The 17,934-nt window shown below is 39.5% G+C and overlaps 1 protein-coding gene across 2 annotated transcripts in view; it reads right to left on the reverse strand.

The window, feature by feature from the left end:
- Positions 1–251: 251 nt before the first annotated feature.
- Positions 252–17,934, reverse strand: part of LOC124799323 (alpha-tocopherol transfer protein-like) — a 160,738-nt gene continuing 143,055 nt past the window's right edge. For both annotated transcript variants that reach the window (XM_047262915.1, XM_047262917.1), the window contains exons 3-8: positions 12,352–12,511; positions 12,133–12,194; positions 1,960–2,153; positions 1,761–1,877; positions 1,414–1,507; positions 252–751 (exon numbers count right to left, since the gene is read on the reverse strand). In XM_047262915.1, the coding sequence (XP_047118871.1) occupies positions 558–751; positions 1,414–1,507; positions 1,761–1,877; positions 1,960–2,153; positions 12,133–12,194; positions 12,352–12,511 (821 nt within the window). In that variant the 3' untranslated portion in view covers positions 252–557. The remainder of the gene's footprint in view (positions 752–1,413; positions 1,508–1,760; positions 1,878–1,959; positions 2,154–12,132; positions 12,195–12,351; positions 12,512–17,934) is intronic.

Raw genomic sequence — 17,934 nt, forward strand, 5'->3', positions numbered from 1 at the left:
TCCTGTCTTCTATACCATCTGGGAAACACCACAAATTTTTCACCAATTTAAATGCGACACTGCATCATCTAAATAAATTTAAAGCTAGTAGGAACTTTACTGACATTCACAGTAATGTTAATGTGCACAAAAGATTATTAATAGGTGTGTCAAAAAATAATTTTATATTATGTATATATAAAATTTATTTTTTTAAAGTATTTAACATTAAACATGGTACATATGTATTTATAAATAATTGCATAGTTCAAATTATTATATGACAAGTAAATTTTCACTTCTGATGTGTGCTTCATCATCTTTGGAAAGTTTTGTGAAGTCAAGTTATAACAATTTGTGTGTGACCAGTCTTACAACTAAGTTCTGTTTCACAGTACTAATTTTGCATATCTGCTGGAAGCCACATAAATAAACAATTAGTTTATGTAATTGCTGATTGGCTACTGTTCTTGTTCTTCCAGTTTTCTTTATTGTAATATGAGGAAACAGTTCTGGACAACACTTTGAAGCTGAAAAGACATGTTGCCAATCTGCAGTAGATGAATGCAGTTTCATTATTAATCAACTTCTAGTTTCCGAAAACTTCCTGTTATACCAAACATGTCATTTTCTCTGCCACAGTACATTCCCTTCTTGAGAGCAGACACTGCACCTTCTTTTGCTGCTGCACTGTACATTTCTTCTCGGATCTTCATCTCATCATTGGCCAATAGTATGTCTCTGGATTGTCTCAACTCCTCTTTCCATAAAGCTGTGAAAGGAATTGTGGAAAATTGTATCTATTGTGCATATGTTTGAAATTTGCGTATAATTTATAATACAAGTAACAAAAGGCCATCAAAATTACAAAGCCATAAATAAAGATCACTAAATAAATCTTCAAGGTTAAATAGTTTTTCAATTGCATAAATTACTTTCACATTTTTTTATAATTTGCCTGCAGACTGGAGACTGAGCAGCCAAGTCCCCATACTGTCTGCCTAGCTACACCACAAGGAGTGAATACGGTCTGATTCACCAACTTGTATCAGCCATTCCACAGTGTGCCTCTTAAACCAATAGCAATGCAGTGCTCATATATCCTGGAGGATGTTTATTTTTCACAAAAATGTTTATTCTGTATGGAATACAGAAATTAGTAACTTATATAACTAATGCACAAACACACATGAATAGAATCTACGTAAATCACTGCATGCCGCACTACCTTGCTATAGGGGAAATTGATTTTTTGGGGCTGTGATACTCATTAGGAAAGTTCACTTCCTCCAGCATGAGTGTTGCTCACTCTTTAGTTTACAGACAGATAATGGGAATAGTTTCAATGTCTGAAATAAGATTTTGAATGATTTGTTACATAGTCACATATTTTAAGTACAGTAATTATATATAACTCCCAGTTTTAAGCCATACTTATCATGTCAGCCATTGGCATAACACCTCCATATTCTTTAGGGAGGAGTTTGCGATCTATGAAGTCCAGTGTGTCTTCAACACAAGTGTATAGCTGAAAAGAAATGAACTCTGTATTACTTCCATATTTACAGAAACATAAGAGATGGCATAAAATTTTGTTTATATGAATAAACTGTCTTTCTTTCTTTCTTTCTTTTTTTTTTTTTTTTTAAAAAAATATAGGAATGAAAACAACACCCACTATGAACATGTTATTGTAACATAGTGGAACATTTTTATTTTTTATCTTTAACCATATTATCACTATGCCAAGGAGCAAAAGAATAATAGTCATATCATATCACCTTGATTCGTTTCTTGATCTTTTCTGTTATCAATGAAAATCCAAAGTCCAATGCATATTTCAGTGAAGGATGAATATTAAACCCATGAACTTCCTTGTGTCGCATTGGAAGGGTGCGCTGCAATAAAATATATTTATATTTTATTAATATGTGTCATACATAAAAATATAAACACTGATCCACAGGTATCCAAACTTACCTCTCCATTTTTAACTATCCGAACAGCTTCTCGGGGCGTGAACAATGTCAAATATGGGAGGCCAACACCAGCTCCATCACCAAAGTGTACGTATCCCCGCACTTGATTTTCTTCACATTCCATCAAAGTTTCCCAAGCAATCCCATGAACACGACACATGTCCTCATTTGTGAATTTATATGGGTCAAACACACCTACAGGAAAAAACATTGGTGACTTATAATCCATAGTTATCTTGTCTATATACTTTGAATATGTCAAATGCACCCTATATTATCTGATTGTATTATGTGCAGGTTAGTCTCAATGAACAAAACTTAAGTGGTAACAACAGTGCTTGATTTGTGATGGATCGCACCAGTATGGTGTACTGGTACCTCTGATGGAAAAAGAAAGAGAGAGAGCTGCAGATATTGAGATGCCTATTTGGTGTGTTGTATTTACACTTTTGAAATGCTTAGAAAAGCATGACAATAATAATTTAAAAATTGTAAATTTCAAGTGCACCCCCACAGAACGTCACAGTATCAAAACCTCATTTCTTGCATCTACAACTACATCGATATTCCACAAGCCACAATTCGGTGTGTGGTGGACAGTACCCTGTACCACTACTTGTCATTTCCTTTCCTGTTCAACTTGCAAATAGAGAGAGGAAGAAACGACTGTCTGTATGCCTCCATATGAGCCCTAATTTCTTGTGTCTTATCTTCATGGTTGTTACACACAATATGTGTTGGCAGCAGTAGAATTGTTCAGCAGTCAGCTTCAAACACCTTCAGCTGATACACGTCTACAGAGTGGCACGTTAAGTGTTTACCTCTTTCCGTGTTTTCCAGCTAGTACATTTATTAAATTTTTTTCCTGTTTCTCTGTTTAAGAGGTTTAATCTCGTGTTTTAGTAAGTGTAAATTCAGTCAGTCTGTAGCACAGTAATTGCTCATTTCTTTGAAAGCAACCATCCATTCGTTTAGTAAGCCAGTTTGTAAGACTCTAGCTCTCAGGTGATACATGTCTACAGAGCGGCAAGTTAAGGGTTTATCTTTTTCTGCAATTCCCATGTAGTATATTTATTAAATTTTGTGCGTGTTTCTCTTTGTAAGAGGTTTAATCTTGCGTTTTTGTAAGTATAAATTCATTCAGTCTGTAGCGCAATAATTGCTCACTGAACAGCCAGCTATGAGATTATTAGCACATCAGCATCCATTGGTAATGCATCAGGAGGGTAGCAACTTGCATATCTAGGATTTTCTGTGCTTTCATAGTTCACTTCCTCAGTTAGTCTTGCTAGAATGGCTAGGACGTGTGCAAGCTGTGTGCGGATGCAGAAAGAGCTGGCTGCAGTTTGTGAACAGCTGAACGTACTTTTTGCTACAGTCAGTCACCTTCAGGCTACTGCCTCGGGGTGTAGTGGTGGCGTCGGAGAATCTGATGCATCACATGGGACATCTCAGGTGTCACTTGTTTTGCCCATGGGCTCTGCTTCCGAGGCACCTCTTAGTGCACCTGACGCGGTGGATTCACCCTTATAGCTGACAGAGTGGCTGGTGGTAAAGCATTCGTGTTGCTTGAGGCAAGCCATTCATCCTATGAGTGGGCAGGTGGCTGCTCCTTCAGCAGGGTCCAAGCAGGCACATGGGAGCTCTAGCGTTGGATGTGTTATAGAGCCCCTTAGAGAGATTGTGTACAGGGCTGGAAAGAAAGCCAGTGTGCACTCAGTATGTCTGCCAGGTGCCTCATCCAAAAAGTGGAGGCAGCATTGACTGTGGCTATTGAGTGTGCTGGGTGCACTCGTCTGCATGTTGTGGCTCACAGCCGCACTGATGAAGATTGTCACACGGGTTCTGAGGCAGTCCCCAGTTCGTACAGGTGGCTGGCAGAGGTGGTGAGAACTGCTGGCCTCGTGCACAGGTGCAAGCAGAGCTCACAATTTGTGACCCAGAGATGATCAGAGTCCTTTGGTTTGGAACCGAGTGGAAGGTTTCAACCAAAAGCTTCGTTGACCCTGTGACAGTTTTGGATGCAGATTTCTAGACTTGTGTTATCGTGTGGGGATTTGCAGGACTCCCCTTGATAAGGCAGTGGTGCACTACCAAAAGGAAGCAGCTATTTGGGTAACAGGAAACTTAATGGAGTGCACATGGGGGTTTTTTAGGCTCTGATGAACACTCGCCAGTCGATATGCAGCAAGGGAAGTCAACTAGCATTCAGAATAAAGACATTTTGACTGTCACAATTTTAGCAGTAAACTGTCCAAGTATTCATCGTAAAGTTCTCGAATTTACTACCCTTCAAAAAAGTTCTCGTATTCAAATTATCCTGGGAACAGAGAGCCAGGTGAAACCAGAAGTGGAAAGCTCTGAGATATTTAATGAGTCGTGGAACATATTACGGAAAGACAGATTAGAGGCCATAGGAGGGGGAGTGTTCATTGCTGTTGACAAAAATGTTCTCTCTATTGAGGTCAAAGATGAGTGTGACAGTGAAGTCATCTGGTCATGTATAACAGGTGTAGGTGAAACCTAGTTAATTGCTGAATGTTTTTACTTGTCACCCGATTCTGCTGTGGCAGTTCTGGAGTCATTCACAGAAAGTCTACGGTCAACAGGATTTAAATACCCAGATCATGCAATACTGGTCGGAGGTGACTTTAGCGTGTGGAGTACAAACTGGGGTGTCTATGGATTCATTTCGGGGGGGTACAGACAGTCATGCAAAATACTTTTGAACACATTATCTGAAAATTGTCTTGAGCAGCTAGCCCAGCAGTCCACGCACAATGGAAATATTTCAAACCTTGTAGCTACAAATAGGCCAGATCTTATTGACATTGTCAGTATGGAAATGGGGATTAGCAGTTGTGATGTCATTATAGCAACTATGATTACGGCAGTTAATAAATCAGTCAAGAAGGCCAGGAGAGTGTTTCTGCTATTTAGAGCAGATAACCAGTTATTAACACCTCACTTAGACAGTGAATTGGCATCACTTAATTGCAGTAAGATGGATGTAGAGGAATTATGGGCAAAGTTTAAGCAGATTGTAAATTGTGGTCTGGAGAGTTATGTGCCTAGTAAGTGGACAAAGATAGAAAAGACCCACCATGGTTTAATAATGAAATTAAGTGGATGCTGAGGAATCAGAGGTTGTTGCACTCGCAGTTCGAAAGGGAATGCATAAATGATGACAAGCGAAGGTTAGTAGAGATTTGTGCGTCTTTGAAAAGATCTATGTGCGAAGCATACAACTACCACCGTCGCAACTCAGCAAAAGATATGGCAGAGAACTCGAGAAAATTCTAGTCACATGTAAAGTCGCTAAGTGGGTCTAAGGCTTCCATTTAGTCCCTTGGTGGCCCGTCTGGTGTGGCAATTGAAGATATCAAAACGAAAGCTGAAGTTTTAAATTCACGTTCAAGAAATCATTCACACGGGAGAATCGTATAAACATACCATCATACAGACTCCTGTATGGATGATATAGTAATTAGCATACCTAGCATACAGAAACAGCTGGAAGATTTGAAAACAAATAAATCACTAGGTTTGGATGGAGTCCCATTTCTGATTTGCAAAGATTGCTCTACGACACTGGCTGCTTACTTAGCTTGCATTTATCATGACTCTCTCACTCAGAGCAAAGTCCCAAGCTACTGGAAAAAAGCACTGGTGACTCCAGTATACAGGGTGGAGAAAAATTGTCACAAAATTTTAACCCTGGATAGCTGGTGCCAATAGGAACCAAAATTACTAATGTTGTGTTGGTCAACAACACACAATTTTTAAACTACAGAAACTTTGCGCCATGTGCTCCAATTGGCTGCAGAATTGTTCTGTTGCAATGCTCTGGACAACACATGACCGTGAATGCTTTGCCTGCTGGAGATCGCGATGTATCCAAGGTGGCCCGCACGCTCGGTGGTAGTGCGCCAGCCCTCCACTCTGGAGGCCTGGGGGCGAATCTGCTGGGGTCCCAAAACATCCATTGTAGTTTCATGATAAGATGTACTGGGAACAAACCCATCAACAGCTGTTAGTTGGCATACAGAAAGTCTTTTACAAATTGTGTCGGCCCTGAAAATGGTCTTTTTTGTAGCTAGGATGTTGTTTACTTAAATCAGGTGCTCGAATGGTGACCTTCTGATGCAACACAAGCTTGGTAACATCGAACGGTGTTTAGCCAAACTCTTTCAAAGATTCCTGGGATTGCCCCGATGTGATTGGTGGCATGTTGAATGGGATCCATTAATTCCTCTTCATTTCTAGGTGGTTCGTGTCCTAGTGGGTGAACTAGAACCTTGAAGAATCCCCACAGGAAAAAGGCCGGTGGCATGAGGTCTGGTGATCACAGGGGCTATGTCTTATGACCACCTCTGCCAATTAACCAGCCATTGAAGAGTTCATTTAAATAACTGTGCACAGTATGACTGCTATGTGCAGGTGCCTCATCATGCTGCAACCAATTGCGTAGCCTATGTCCAGGGGAACATCTTCCAGCAGGCCAGGTAGAGTTTCTTGCAAAAAGTGAAGGTAATTTGCCCTGATAAGTCGAGAAGGTAGATGGACCGGCCCAGTCAGATGGTCATCCACAGTGCCTGCCCAAATGTTGAGCAAATACGTTCCCGGTGTCTGTGGATGTATGTGACATGAGGATTTCCCCTTGCCCAGTAATGAAGAACATTTGAGTGTTGTAAAGGCCATCCTGATGGAGGGTGCACTCATCAGTGAACAACACAATAGTGGGGAAATCAGGATCTCATGCAGCCCCTCGCAGAAACCACTGGCAAAACTGTAACCTATGTTCATAATCCACCACAGGATTTAGGTCTTGGCCAGGGTGGAAACTAAATGGGTGCTGGCCATCATCCCTGAAAACATCTCAGACTAACCGATGAATGACCATCATGTCATGTCCATCATGTCAAGTACTTGTCATAGGTGCTTCCTTGAAGCTCTCTTCAAATGCAGCATCCTGTCATGTTCGAGGTCTTCCAGCATCACCATGAAATCCATCTAACGAGCCTGTTTAGCCAAGTCGCTGGTGAATTGCTGTAAACATTTGCGGGTAAACGTTTGTGGGTACATGTTTGCAGGTGTGGATGGTGTTTTGCTGGGTACTGTTCCTCATACAACCGTTGAGCTTCATGCGCATTACCGTCAGCTAGTCCATAAACAAAACCATGTCTCAGTGTTCTTCAAATAAATGCTGTGCCGCCATGCTTACTGTATGACTAAATTGCAGGTGACAAGTGTGTGCTCCGAAGTGAAGCTTACGTGTGAATGGGGTGGAGACCAACATTAAGAGCTATTCATCACATGTGCGTATCACCTTGGGGCAGTGACGGGGTGAGTGACGTTTGTATGTGCGAACTGACAACCATAGCACTGCTCGTCAACTGACAAATGGCAAGGCAATCCCACGGCCAATCGGAGCATGTGATGCCAAGTTTCCATAGTTTAAGAATGGTGTGTTGTTGACCTACACAGTAGTAATTTTGGTTTCTACTAACATCAGCTATCGAGGGTTAAAATTTCGTGTCACAATTTTTCTCCACCCTGTATAGGAAGGGTAAAAGAATGGACCCACAAAATTACAGACCAAAATCCCTAATTTCTATTTGCTGCAGAATTCTTGAAGATATTCTCTGTTCAAATATAATAAACGTTCTTGAGACTGAGAAGCTTATGTACATAAATCAGCATGATTTTAGAAAGCATCGCTCATGCAAAACTCAGCTTGCCCTTTCTTACATTATATACTGAGGACTGTGGATGAAGGGCAAAAGGCAGATTCAATATTTCTAGATTCCTGGAAAGCATTTGACACAGAGCCCCATTACAGGTTGCTAATGAAGGTACAAGCATGTAGAATAAGTTCACATATATGTTAGTGGCTCAAAAAGCTTCTTAAGTAATAGATCCCAAATCGTTGACCTCAACAGCGAGTGTCCATGAGAGACAAGGATGTCGTCAGGAGTGCCCCAGGGTAATGTGATAGGACTGCTGCTGTTCTGTATACAAATAAACGATTTGGCTGACACAGCGGGCAGCAATCTGCAGTTGTTTTCTGATGATGCAATGGTGTACAGTAAGGTGTTGAAGTTGAGTGAGTGTAGGAACAGACAAGATGACCTACACAAAATTTCCATTTGATGTGATGAATGGCAGCTAGCCATAAATGTGGTGAAATGTAAGTTAACGTAGATGAGTAGGAAGATCAAACCTAATGTTTGGATACAGTATTACTAGCGTTCTGCTTAACACAATCAAGTTGTTTTAAAATATGGGCATAACTTTCAAAGTGATATGAGGTGGAACGAGCATGTGAGAACTGTCGTAGGAAAGGCGAATGGTCAGCTTTGGATTTTTGGGAGAATTTTAGGAAAGAGTTGCTCACCTGTAAAGGAGACAGCATGTAAGAAGCTGGTGTGACCTATTCTTGAGTACTGCTTATTTGTTTGGGGCCCGTTCCATGTCAGACTTAAGGAAGACATTGAAGCAATTCAGAGGCATGCTGCTATATTTGTTACTGGTAGGTTCGAACAACACATAAGTGTTACAGAGATGCTTCAGGAACTCAAATGGGAATCCCTGGAGGTAAGGTGACATTCTTTCGAGAAACACTATTGAGAAAATTTAGAGAACCAACATTAGAAGCTGACTGCCGAACAATTCTACTGCCACCAACATACATTACATGTCAGGACCACGAAGATAAGAACTGAAAAATTAGGGCTCATATGGAAGCATACAGACAGTTGTTTTTCCCTCTCTCTATTTGCAAGTGGAACAGGAAAGGAAATGACAAGCACTGGGTAACACTAATACTTTAATTTCGAGTAACTGTAAAATCCACTGATTTCTTTATATTAGAATTATACACACATCAAAAAAAGTTTTGCATCAACGCAGTTACCAGAACTCCTGAAAATAGGCATTGACTGTTGATATTGTATCACAGATACAGTCCCTTTGACTGTTCAGAGATGTCTCTAAACCTGCCCAAAGATGTAAACAACCAAACATGAGCAGCACCTATTACATGGAGGGAGGCCAACAGCCGATCGGTTCTAGTCATTCCACCAGGAAGGAGGTACATGGCCAGTGTTGTCTGTAGTTCAACCATGTCTATACGGTCAGTACCATGGTTCGATCACGTCTGCATTGTTACTTTGTGCCAGGAAGTGTTTTCAAAAAGGGAAGTGTCCAGGCATCTCAGAGTGAACCAAAATGATGTTGTTCAGACATGGAGGAGGTTCAGAGAGACAGGAATTGTCTATGACATGCCTCGCTCAGGCTGCCCAAGGGCCACTACTGCAGTGGATGACTGCTACCTATAGATTATGGCTGAGGAACCTTGACAGCAATGCCATCATGTTGAATAATGCTTTTCGTGCAGCCACAGGATGTCGTGTTATGACTCAAATGTGCGCAATAGGCTGCATGATGCAGATACACAACTTCACTCCCCAATTCCCTGGTGAGGTCCATCTTTGCAACCATGACACCATGCAGTGTGGTACAGATAGGCCCAACAACATGCTGAATGGACCCGCTCATGATTGGCATCATGTTCTCTTCACCGATGAGTGTTGCATACGCCTTCAACCAGACAGTCGTCGGAGACATGTTTAGGGCAACAATCAGGCTGAATGCCTTAGAGACACTGTTCAGAAAGTGCAACAAGGTGGATGTTCCCCGATGTTTTGGGGTGGCATTATGTGGGGCCGATGTACGCCACTGGTGGTCATGTAAGGCACCATAATGGCTATACAATATGTGAATCCATCCTCTGACCGATAGTGCAACCACATCGGCAGCATATTGGTGAGGCACTCGTCTTCATGGATGACAATTCATGTCCCCATTGTGCACATCTTGTGAATGACTTCCTTCAGGATAACGATATCGCTCGACCAGAGTGACCAGCATGTTCTTCAGACATGAACCCTATCGGACATGCTTGAGATAGATTGAAACGGGCTGTTTATGGATGACGTGACCCACCAACCACTGTGAGGGATCTATGCCGAATCGCCATTGAGGCGTGGAACAATCTGGACCAACAGTGCCTTGATGAACTTGTCGCAATGAATACAGGCATGCATCAATGCACGAGGACGTGCTACTGGGTACTAGAGGTACCGGTGTGTACAGCAGTCTGGACTACCACCTCTGAAGGTCTCACTGTATGGTGGTACAACATGCAATGTGTGGTTTTCATGAACGATAAAATGGGCGGAAATGATGTTTATGTTGATCTCTATTCCAATTTTCTGTGCAGGTTCTGGAACTCTCGGAACCGAGGTGATACAAAACTTTTTTTGAAGTATGTATTTTAGACTTAGAATCATTACTTGATTTTTTTGGATATTAATTTCTGTCCCTTAATTCAAAATGTCAATAAAGTTCAGTCTCAAACCAGTACTTTGTGTTTAGGAATTAACTGGTTGTATTGTGAGGACTGCAAGGCATTTATTCCATTTTAGTTTTATGTTCTGAGTCTTTTTGATATATGCAAGTACTACTATAGAAAATGTCACGCCGGCACTGCAACTCTGCAACTTGATGGGGGTGTGGGTTTGAGCAGAGAGAAATGGGCAAGCGAAAGAGGAGGTAGGAAGCAGGAAAAAAGGATGGAGGAGAGTGAGTGACAAATGGAGAAGAAAGCAGCCAGTTCACGAGATACAAATGTGATAGGGAGGGGTGTGGGCTCACACACTGCACAGTGACATGGAGGCATGGATTCAATCTCATTTAGGTGCCTTTTGATGAATTCATGCTGCTGCTTTCTGATGAGTAATTACCTTTACTCCTTAAGTTATATACATTCCACCAGGACTTTCCATTACCATTTTTTTACAGCTGATCACTCGTGACTGATTTCAGTTATATCATCAAGTGTTTAACAAAAATTTTTAGTGTGTTGAGAAAAGTTTGGGGATATGACAGTAGATGTCATGGGTAATGCATTGTGGAAGCCAAGCATATTTTGATTAATGTCTACCATTTTGCAGTTTTACGTTTTGCTCTGTAGCTACTGTACAGCAGTTTTATACAGCTTTATGAACTGCTTACTTTGAATAGAACAACAGATCTTCTGAATGAAATCATTCATCCATTTCAATGTGGAGAGAAAGGAGGAAGCTGCACATTTCAACTAAGGATACATTGTGATGGCCTGGAATCTCTTACATCTTACAACTGGTGGCAGTCTGTGGTGCAGCTTAAGATTGAGTAAAAGTTTTGGAAGGCACAAGTATCTTACAGTACACTGTTTCATCATTTACTGTAGCAAATGGGTCTTTACAGCAGATAGTTTATGGCTTCATTTATGCTGTAATACCACCAATTAAAAATATATGAAAATACAGTAAAGTGAGTTGTGAAACACAGGTACAGGTTGCTTGGTAAGTTAAATACAGCTTCCTGTTACGTGAGGTCACTGCAGAAGATGCTTTTTTTCCTGAAGAGCACACAGAATGCATACATTCTTCTGATGTAGTATTATACTTGATAGACATTTGACTGGATCACCTGGGACCAATGGCTGCTTTATCATGCTAATGTTGTTGTCATTGTTGTTGAGCACCTAATCCCCTTGATGACTGAAATCTTCTCCAGTATATGTGACAGTTGTTCATCCTACAAGACCACAGTCAAGCATGTTTCATACGTTTGAATTGCGGTTGATGTCTTGGTCTCCTAGTATGCTGGATACCCAGCCTATGAGAAACAAATGTGATACCATTAAGCACTCACTCACAAACCATCTTGTAATCAACAAGAACTGATTTGTATATGAAATGGTGTCATTCACAACTGGCTATGTACTAAGAACTTTCGAATACACATCATACTGTATTTCAAATCCCATATTTGTTGAAGATGGAGAAACATGATGTAAAATGATATGTCTTGTTTGAATGTTTTCTTTGGCCTTGCATTTGGAGAAAGAGACTAAATGTAACACAATTTTAACAAATTATTAACCTTTAAAACAATGTGTCAAATATATTTATCAGTTTCTTCAATTAGATTACAAGCCAGCTGATATAGCACACCAGCCACACAAAATAAGCTGCATTTGAATGTAAAGCCTTCTTATATATTTGGTGTCTCAAGCATAATAAGCCTTTGTCCAATAGAATGAAGCTAAGTTTGTAATATTTACCTGGACGATAAATAACAACACGGCGCCCCAGTTTATCTCTTTGTGGTGTTGCAAAAACATACCTGCAATGAAAGTGGCCAAAATTAATACTGTATTGCAAGAGCTTACCATTAGTAGGATTATACATTTTTACTTGTTAGTCAGATGTAACTTAAAGATCATTTAAATAAGTCCAACAAGGCTCGTGCATGTGGATATTTCTGTAATTATTTCACTTACCCAGCAGAAATAAGATAGTCCATTCTCGGGTTGTTAATGTCTAAGTTTCGGAATGCATGCGAGAAGGTCTGGCGTAAAAGTAGATACCTCTCTAAACTTTCCTGGGCCATTGGACAACTGAATTTCTTTGTTCTCAAGAAGCGAAGTAAGAAATTAGCATCTGTGGAGGTTTAAAGATGAAAATTGTGTTCACACCACTTTGATCCATGTGCACAAATATAACTTTTTCTGTTAAGATACATGTATCACTTATACAAATCATTTATATCTATACAAACAAATTATAAACTACAAATGACTTTGTTAATTTAAAGCTAGCTTCTTATCATACAAACACAAATCTGTAGCTTGTTAGTGTAATACTGAAATAAAATTATCGAAGTATATCCATTTAGTAAGATCTGTAATGTGTACTTTCACTTGTGGATAAACTGATGTCCAGTAATAATAAAAATATAACTATCAATACTTTCCCTCCTAATACTCTGATTATGTCTCCTCCAAGTCACATATGTCTTCTTTTAAACTGATTTTAAATTCATTTGTAATCTTTGTTCTTCTCTTGAAACAAAAAAATGGGAATAAATTAATATGACAGTATTTCACAGATACAATTAAAAAAGGTAAAATTAGTACACTTACCAATTGTAGGACAACAATAAAGCTGACAGCAATGCAAGCATTAAAAATGATCCTATTTTTGGCAGCTAATTATGAAAAGAAAATAAGTGTGAAGATTATGATACTAATTTTAAGTCAATCAGAAATCTTGGCTTAGAGTCTTAGAAAAATCCTGACCATAAGGTACTGTAATGGACAAAATATTCTCTTTTAATTGCTGAATTGAATGATTACAATTTGAGTCTATGGCAATTTCTTCAGTTCAGTGTGTACATTTGTAATTTTGCCTATAACTGAAAGTTCTGAGCCAGTAGAAACATGTTGTCAAATATGTACCAGCCTTCATGAAGTAGATTTGACACTGCTCACATCAACATGTAACTGCTGAACATTAATAATTAATGCACTTATATTATACACATGGCAAAATTTATCTTATTGTCTGTGAATTCAGATGAATACCATGTGCAGGGTAATGACAGAAAAAAAATGCAAAATGAGGGGACACTGTACAGAGGATAAAACTTGCATCTGAAAAGTATGAATGTCAAACCAATCAACATATCAGATGAGCATGTGGAGAATTTTAATCTTTGACAGTTGAAATAATGTGTGAAAATAACTTCTAAGAGTTCTTTGTTACATGGCCTCCATTTACTTGGGTTGCCAAAAACGTAGTTGTTGCCAATTTTAAGTACATAGTATTTTATTAGAAATGATTCTGGGAGAGATGGGACTGATCACCAGGCCACATCCTGTAATCTGCACCCTACAGCAGTAATTAGGCTGCTTATAAATGTTCCATTGCATATTTGTTATAAGTTTATATCCATTATGCCTGCACCTATGACAAGAACATGAAATGACAGAGCCCAGGAAGAACCTCCTTCTGGGTGCTAATAAGGATAGTAAAATACATCTCTATAGCCTCATGTTGATCCATGATGTCATGTGCACAACCTGTAATATCTTTTGTGAGTAGATGAAGAGGCATGTGCAGGGAGCTGAGGATGAAAGCGTACTTCAGTGCATAGGGAGGATAGACCTACCGTCCCTCACACAATGCTGTCACTACAGCCATGCTTTCTGCTCTCTGTAGTGTGTGTGTCCTTACTGTGGACAGTGGGTTTCTGTTTCTAAGAAGAAGTCAGAAATAGCACCCACGATTAACCAGGAACTACTTCGTCACTCATTCTAGTACAAAGGCAGCATAGCAAAATTGTAATGTGACATTCCACAGTGGCTTCTGTAGTGCTACTGCACAACATATTGCTGACAGTGGATATATGTAAAACTCTTCTGGCCCAAAGTCTTCCCACTTCTACAGATTCGGAATTAGGCTCAAGGTTTACTAATAGCAGAGAAGCAATACTGTACTGGCAGCATCATGGTACTCTTTAGATAATGTAATGTTAGATCACAGCTGCCTAGTCAAAGCAACACCACCATCAAATGAGATATGTATAATTTGAAGAAAAGCTTTTAATTCAATGTGATATCATATACAGCAAACATAATATCATATACCACTAATTTGATAGTAACTGGCAGTAACTGCTGACCTTTTCCTTCTTGTTTAATATTCAGAGTTATGTACCTGGGGCAAATTTATTATACAATCCCACATCTAACATAAAGCAAGAATTGGGAATCCCAAGGAGTTCAAAAGAAAATTAAAACCATAGCTCGAGAGCTATTACATTCAAGTACTGAAAAGTTCTGTTACCTATGTGGCAAGTAGCACCTTCATTTTAAACCTGCAGGATAAGAAGTAATATGTTATAAAGAAGACTCTGTGTTTACTTTGTAGGAAACTAATTCCTTTAAAATACCTTTGTAAGCAAGCAAACATTAAGCTAAAATAGCTTAATGTATTTAATACATTTTTATAAGTTCAGATATGATAAAATCACTTTGTTTGTGAATGATGACCAAATATTAATAGGTGTCCATCGTGAAAACTGATCTGCTTACCGTATTCATGTCTTGATCTCCATGTTTCTCTCCAGTACTAAATTGGTGATTCCTTGATGCTTCACAATGTGTCCTATTGACCGACCCCTTCTGCTAGTCAGGTTGTACCACAAATTTTTCTTCTCCCCAGTTCTATTCAGTACCTCCTCATTAGTTATGTGATCTACCTACCTAATCTTCAGCATTCTTCTGTTGCACCAAATCTCAAAAGCTTCTATTCTCTTCTTGTCGAAACTGCTTATCATCCCTGTTTCACTTCCATACATGGCTACACTATACCAATACTTTCAGAAAGGACTTCCTGACACTTAAATCTATACTTATTGTTAACAAATTTCTCTTCTTCAGAAATGCTTTTCTTGCCATTGCCAGTCTACATTTTATATCCTTCCTACTTTGACCATCATCTGTTATTTTACTTCTCAAATAGCAAAACTCATCTACTATTTTGAATGTCTCATTCCCTCAGCATCATCCCATTTAATTTGACTACATTCCATTATTCCCGTCTTCCTTATGTTGATGTTCATCTTATATCCTCCTTTCAAGACACAGCTCATTCCGTTCAGCTGCTCTACCAGGTCCTTTGCAGTCTCTGACAGAATTATGTCATGGGTAAACTACAGAGTTTTTATTTCTTCTCCATGGATTTTAATTCCTACTTCAAGTCTTTCTTTTGTTTCCTTTACTGCTTGCTCAATATACAGATTGAATAACATCGGGGAGAGGCCACAACCCTGTCTGACTCCTTTCTCAACCACTGCTTTCCTTTCATGCCCCTCAACTCTTGTAACTGCCATCTGGTTTCTGAACAAATTGTAAATAGCCTTTTGCTCCCCGTATTTTATCTCTGCGACCTTTAAAATTTGAAAGAGCGTATTCCAGTCAACATTATCAAACACTTTCTCTAAGTCTATAAATGCTATAAACATAGGTTTACCTTTCCTTAACCTATCATCTATGAGAAGTCATAGGGTCAGTATTGCCTCACATGTTCCTACATTTCTCCAGGATCCAAACTGATCTTCTCCGAGGTCGGCTTCTGCCAGTTTTTCCATTCTTCCGTAAACGATTTGTGTTAGTATTTTGCAACCATGAGTTATTAAATTGATAGTTTGGTAATTTTCACACATGTCAGCACCTGCTTACTTTGTAATTGGAATTACTATGTTCTGTCTGTGGGTATTTCACCTGTCTCATACATCTTGCTCACCAGATGGAAGAGTTTTGTCATGACTGGCTCTACGAAGCCAATCAGTAGCTCTACTGGAATGTTGTCTACTCCTGGGACCTTGTTTCAACTTAAGTCTTTCAGTGCTTTGTCAAATTCTTTACACAGTATCATATCTCCCTCCTCATCTTCATCTACATCCTCTTCCATTTCCGTAATATTACCCTGAAATACATCTTCTTTGTATACACCCTCTATATCCTCTGTCTGCCTTTCTACTTTCCCTTCTTTGCTTAGGACTGGTTTTCTGTCTGAGCTCTTGATATTTCTCCAAAGGTCTCTAATTTTCCTGTGTGCAGTATCTGTCTTACCACAAGTGATATGTGCTTCTACATTCTTATATTTGTCCTCTAGTCATCCCTTCTTAGCCATTTTGCACTTCCTGTTGATCTCATTTTTTAGACATTTGAATTCCCTTACACCTGTCTAATTTATTGCATTTTTATATTTTCTCCTTTTGTCGATTAAATTCAGTATCTCTTGTGTTATCCAAGGATTTCCATTAGCCCTCGTCTCTTTACCTACTTGGTCCTCTGCTACTTTCACTAATTCATCTCTCAAAGCTACCCATTCTTCTTATACTGTATTTCTTTCCCCTGTTCTTCTCAGTTGTTCCCTAATGCTCCCTCTGAAACTCTCTACAACCTCAGGTTCTTTTAGTTTATCCAGGTCCCATCTCCTTAAATTCTCAACTTTTTGCAATTTTTCCAGTTTTTATCTGCAGTTCATAACCAGTAAATTGTGGGCAGAGTCCACATATGCCTTGCAAATATCTTACAATTTAAAACCTGGTTCTTAAATCTCTGTTTTACTGTTATGTGATCAATCTGAAATCTTCCTGTGTCTCCAGGTCTCTTACACATATACAACTTTCTTTCATGATTCTTAAACCAAGTGTTAGCTATTAAATTATGCTCTGTGCAAAATTCTACCAGACATCTTCCTCTTTCATTCCTTTCCCCCAGGCCATATTCATCTATTACTTTTTCCCTCTCTTCCTTTTCCTGCTATTGAATTCCAGTCCCCCATGACTATTAAATTTTCATCTCTCTTAACTATCTTACTGATTTCTTTTATCTCATAAAACATTTCCTCAATCTCCTCCTCATATGCAGAGCTACTTGGCATATAAACTCTTACTACTGTGATGGGTGTGGCCTTCAGTCTATCTTGGCTACAATAATGCATTCACATGCTGTTCATAGTAGCTTACCCATGTTCCTAGTTTGTTATTCAGTATTAAACCTACTCGTGCATTACCCCTATTTGACCTTGTATTTATAACCTTGTATTCACCTGACCAGAAGTCCTGTTCCACTTTCCACTGAACTTCACTAACTTTAAGCTATCCATTTCCCTTTGTAAATTTTCTAACCTACCTGCCCGATTAAGGGATCTGACATTCCACTCTCCGATCCATAGAACACCAGTTTTGTTTCTCCTGATAACGACATCCTCCTGAGTAGTCCCCACCTGGAGATCTGAATGAGGGAATATTTTATCCAAGAAGATGACATCATCACTTAACCATACAGTAGAGCTGCATGCCCTGGGGAAAAATTACAGCTGTAGTTTCCCCTTACTTCCAGCCATTCGCAGTACCAGCACAGCAAGGCTGTTTTGGTTAATGTTACAAGGTCAGATCAGTCAATCATCCAGACTATTGTCCATGCAACTACTAAATAGGCTGCTGCCCTCCTCAGGAACCACACTTGTCTGGCCTCTCAACAGATACCTCTCTATTGTGGTTGCACCTA

This window comes from Schistocerca piceifrons, chromosome 1, assembly GCF_021461385.2.
Source record: "Schistocerca piceifrons isolate TAMUIC-IGC-003096 chromosome 1, iqSchPice1.1, whole genome shotgun sequence".
In the NCBI taxonomy this organism is placed as follows: domain Eukaryota; kingdom Metazoa; phylum Arthropoda; class Insecta; order Orthoptera; family Acrididae; genus Schistocerca; species Schistocerca piceifrons.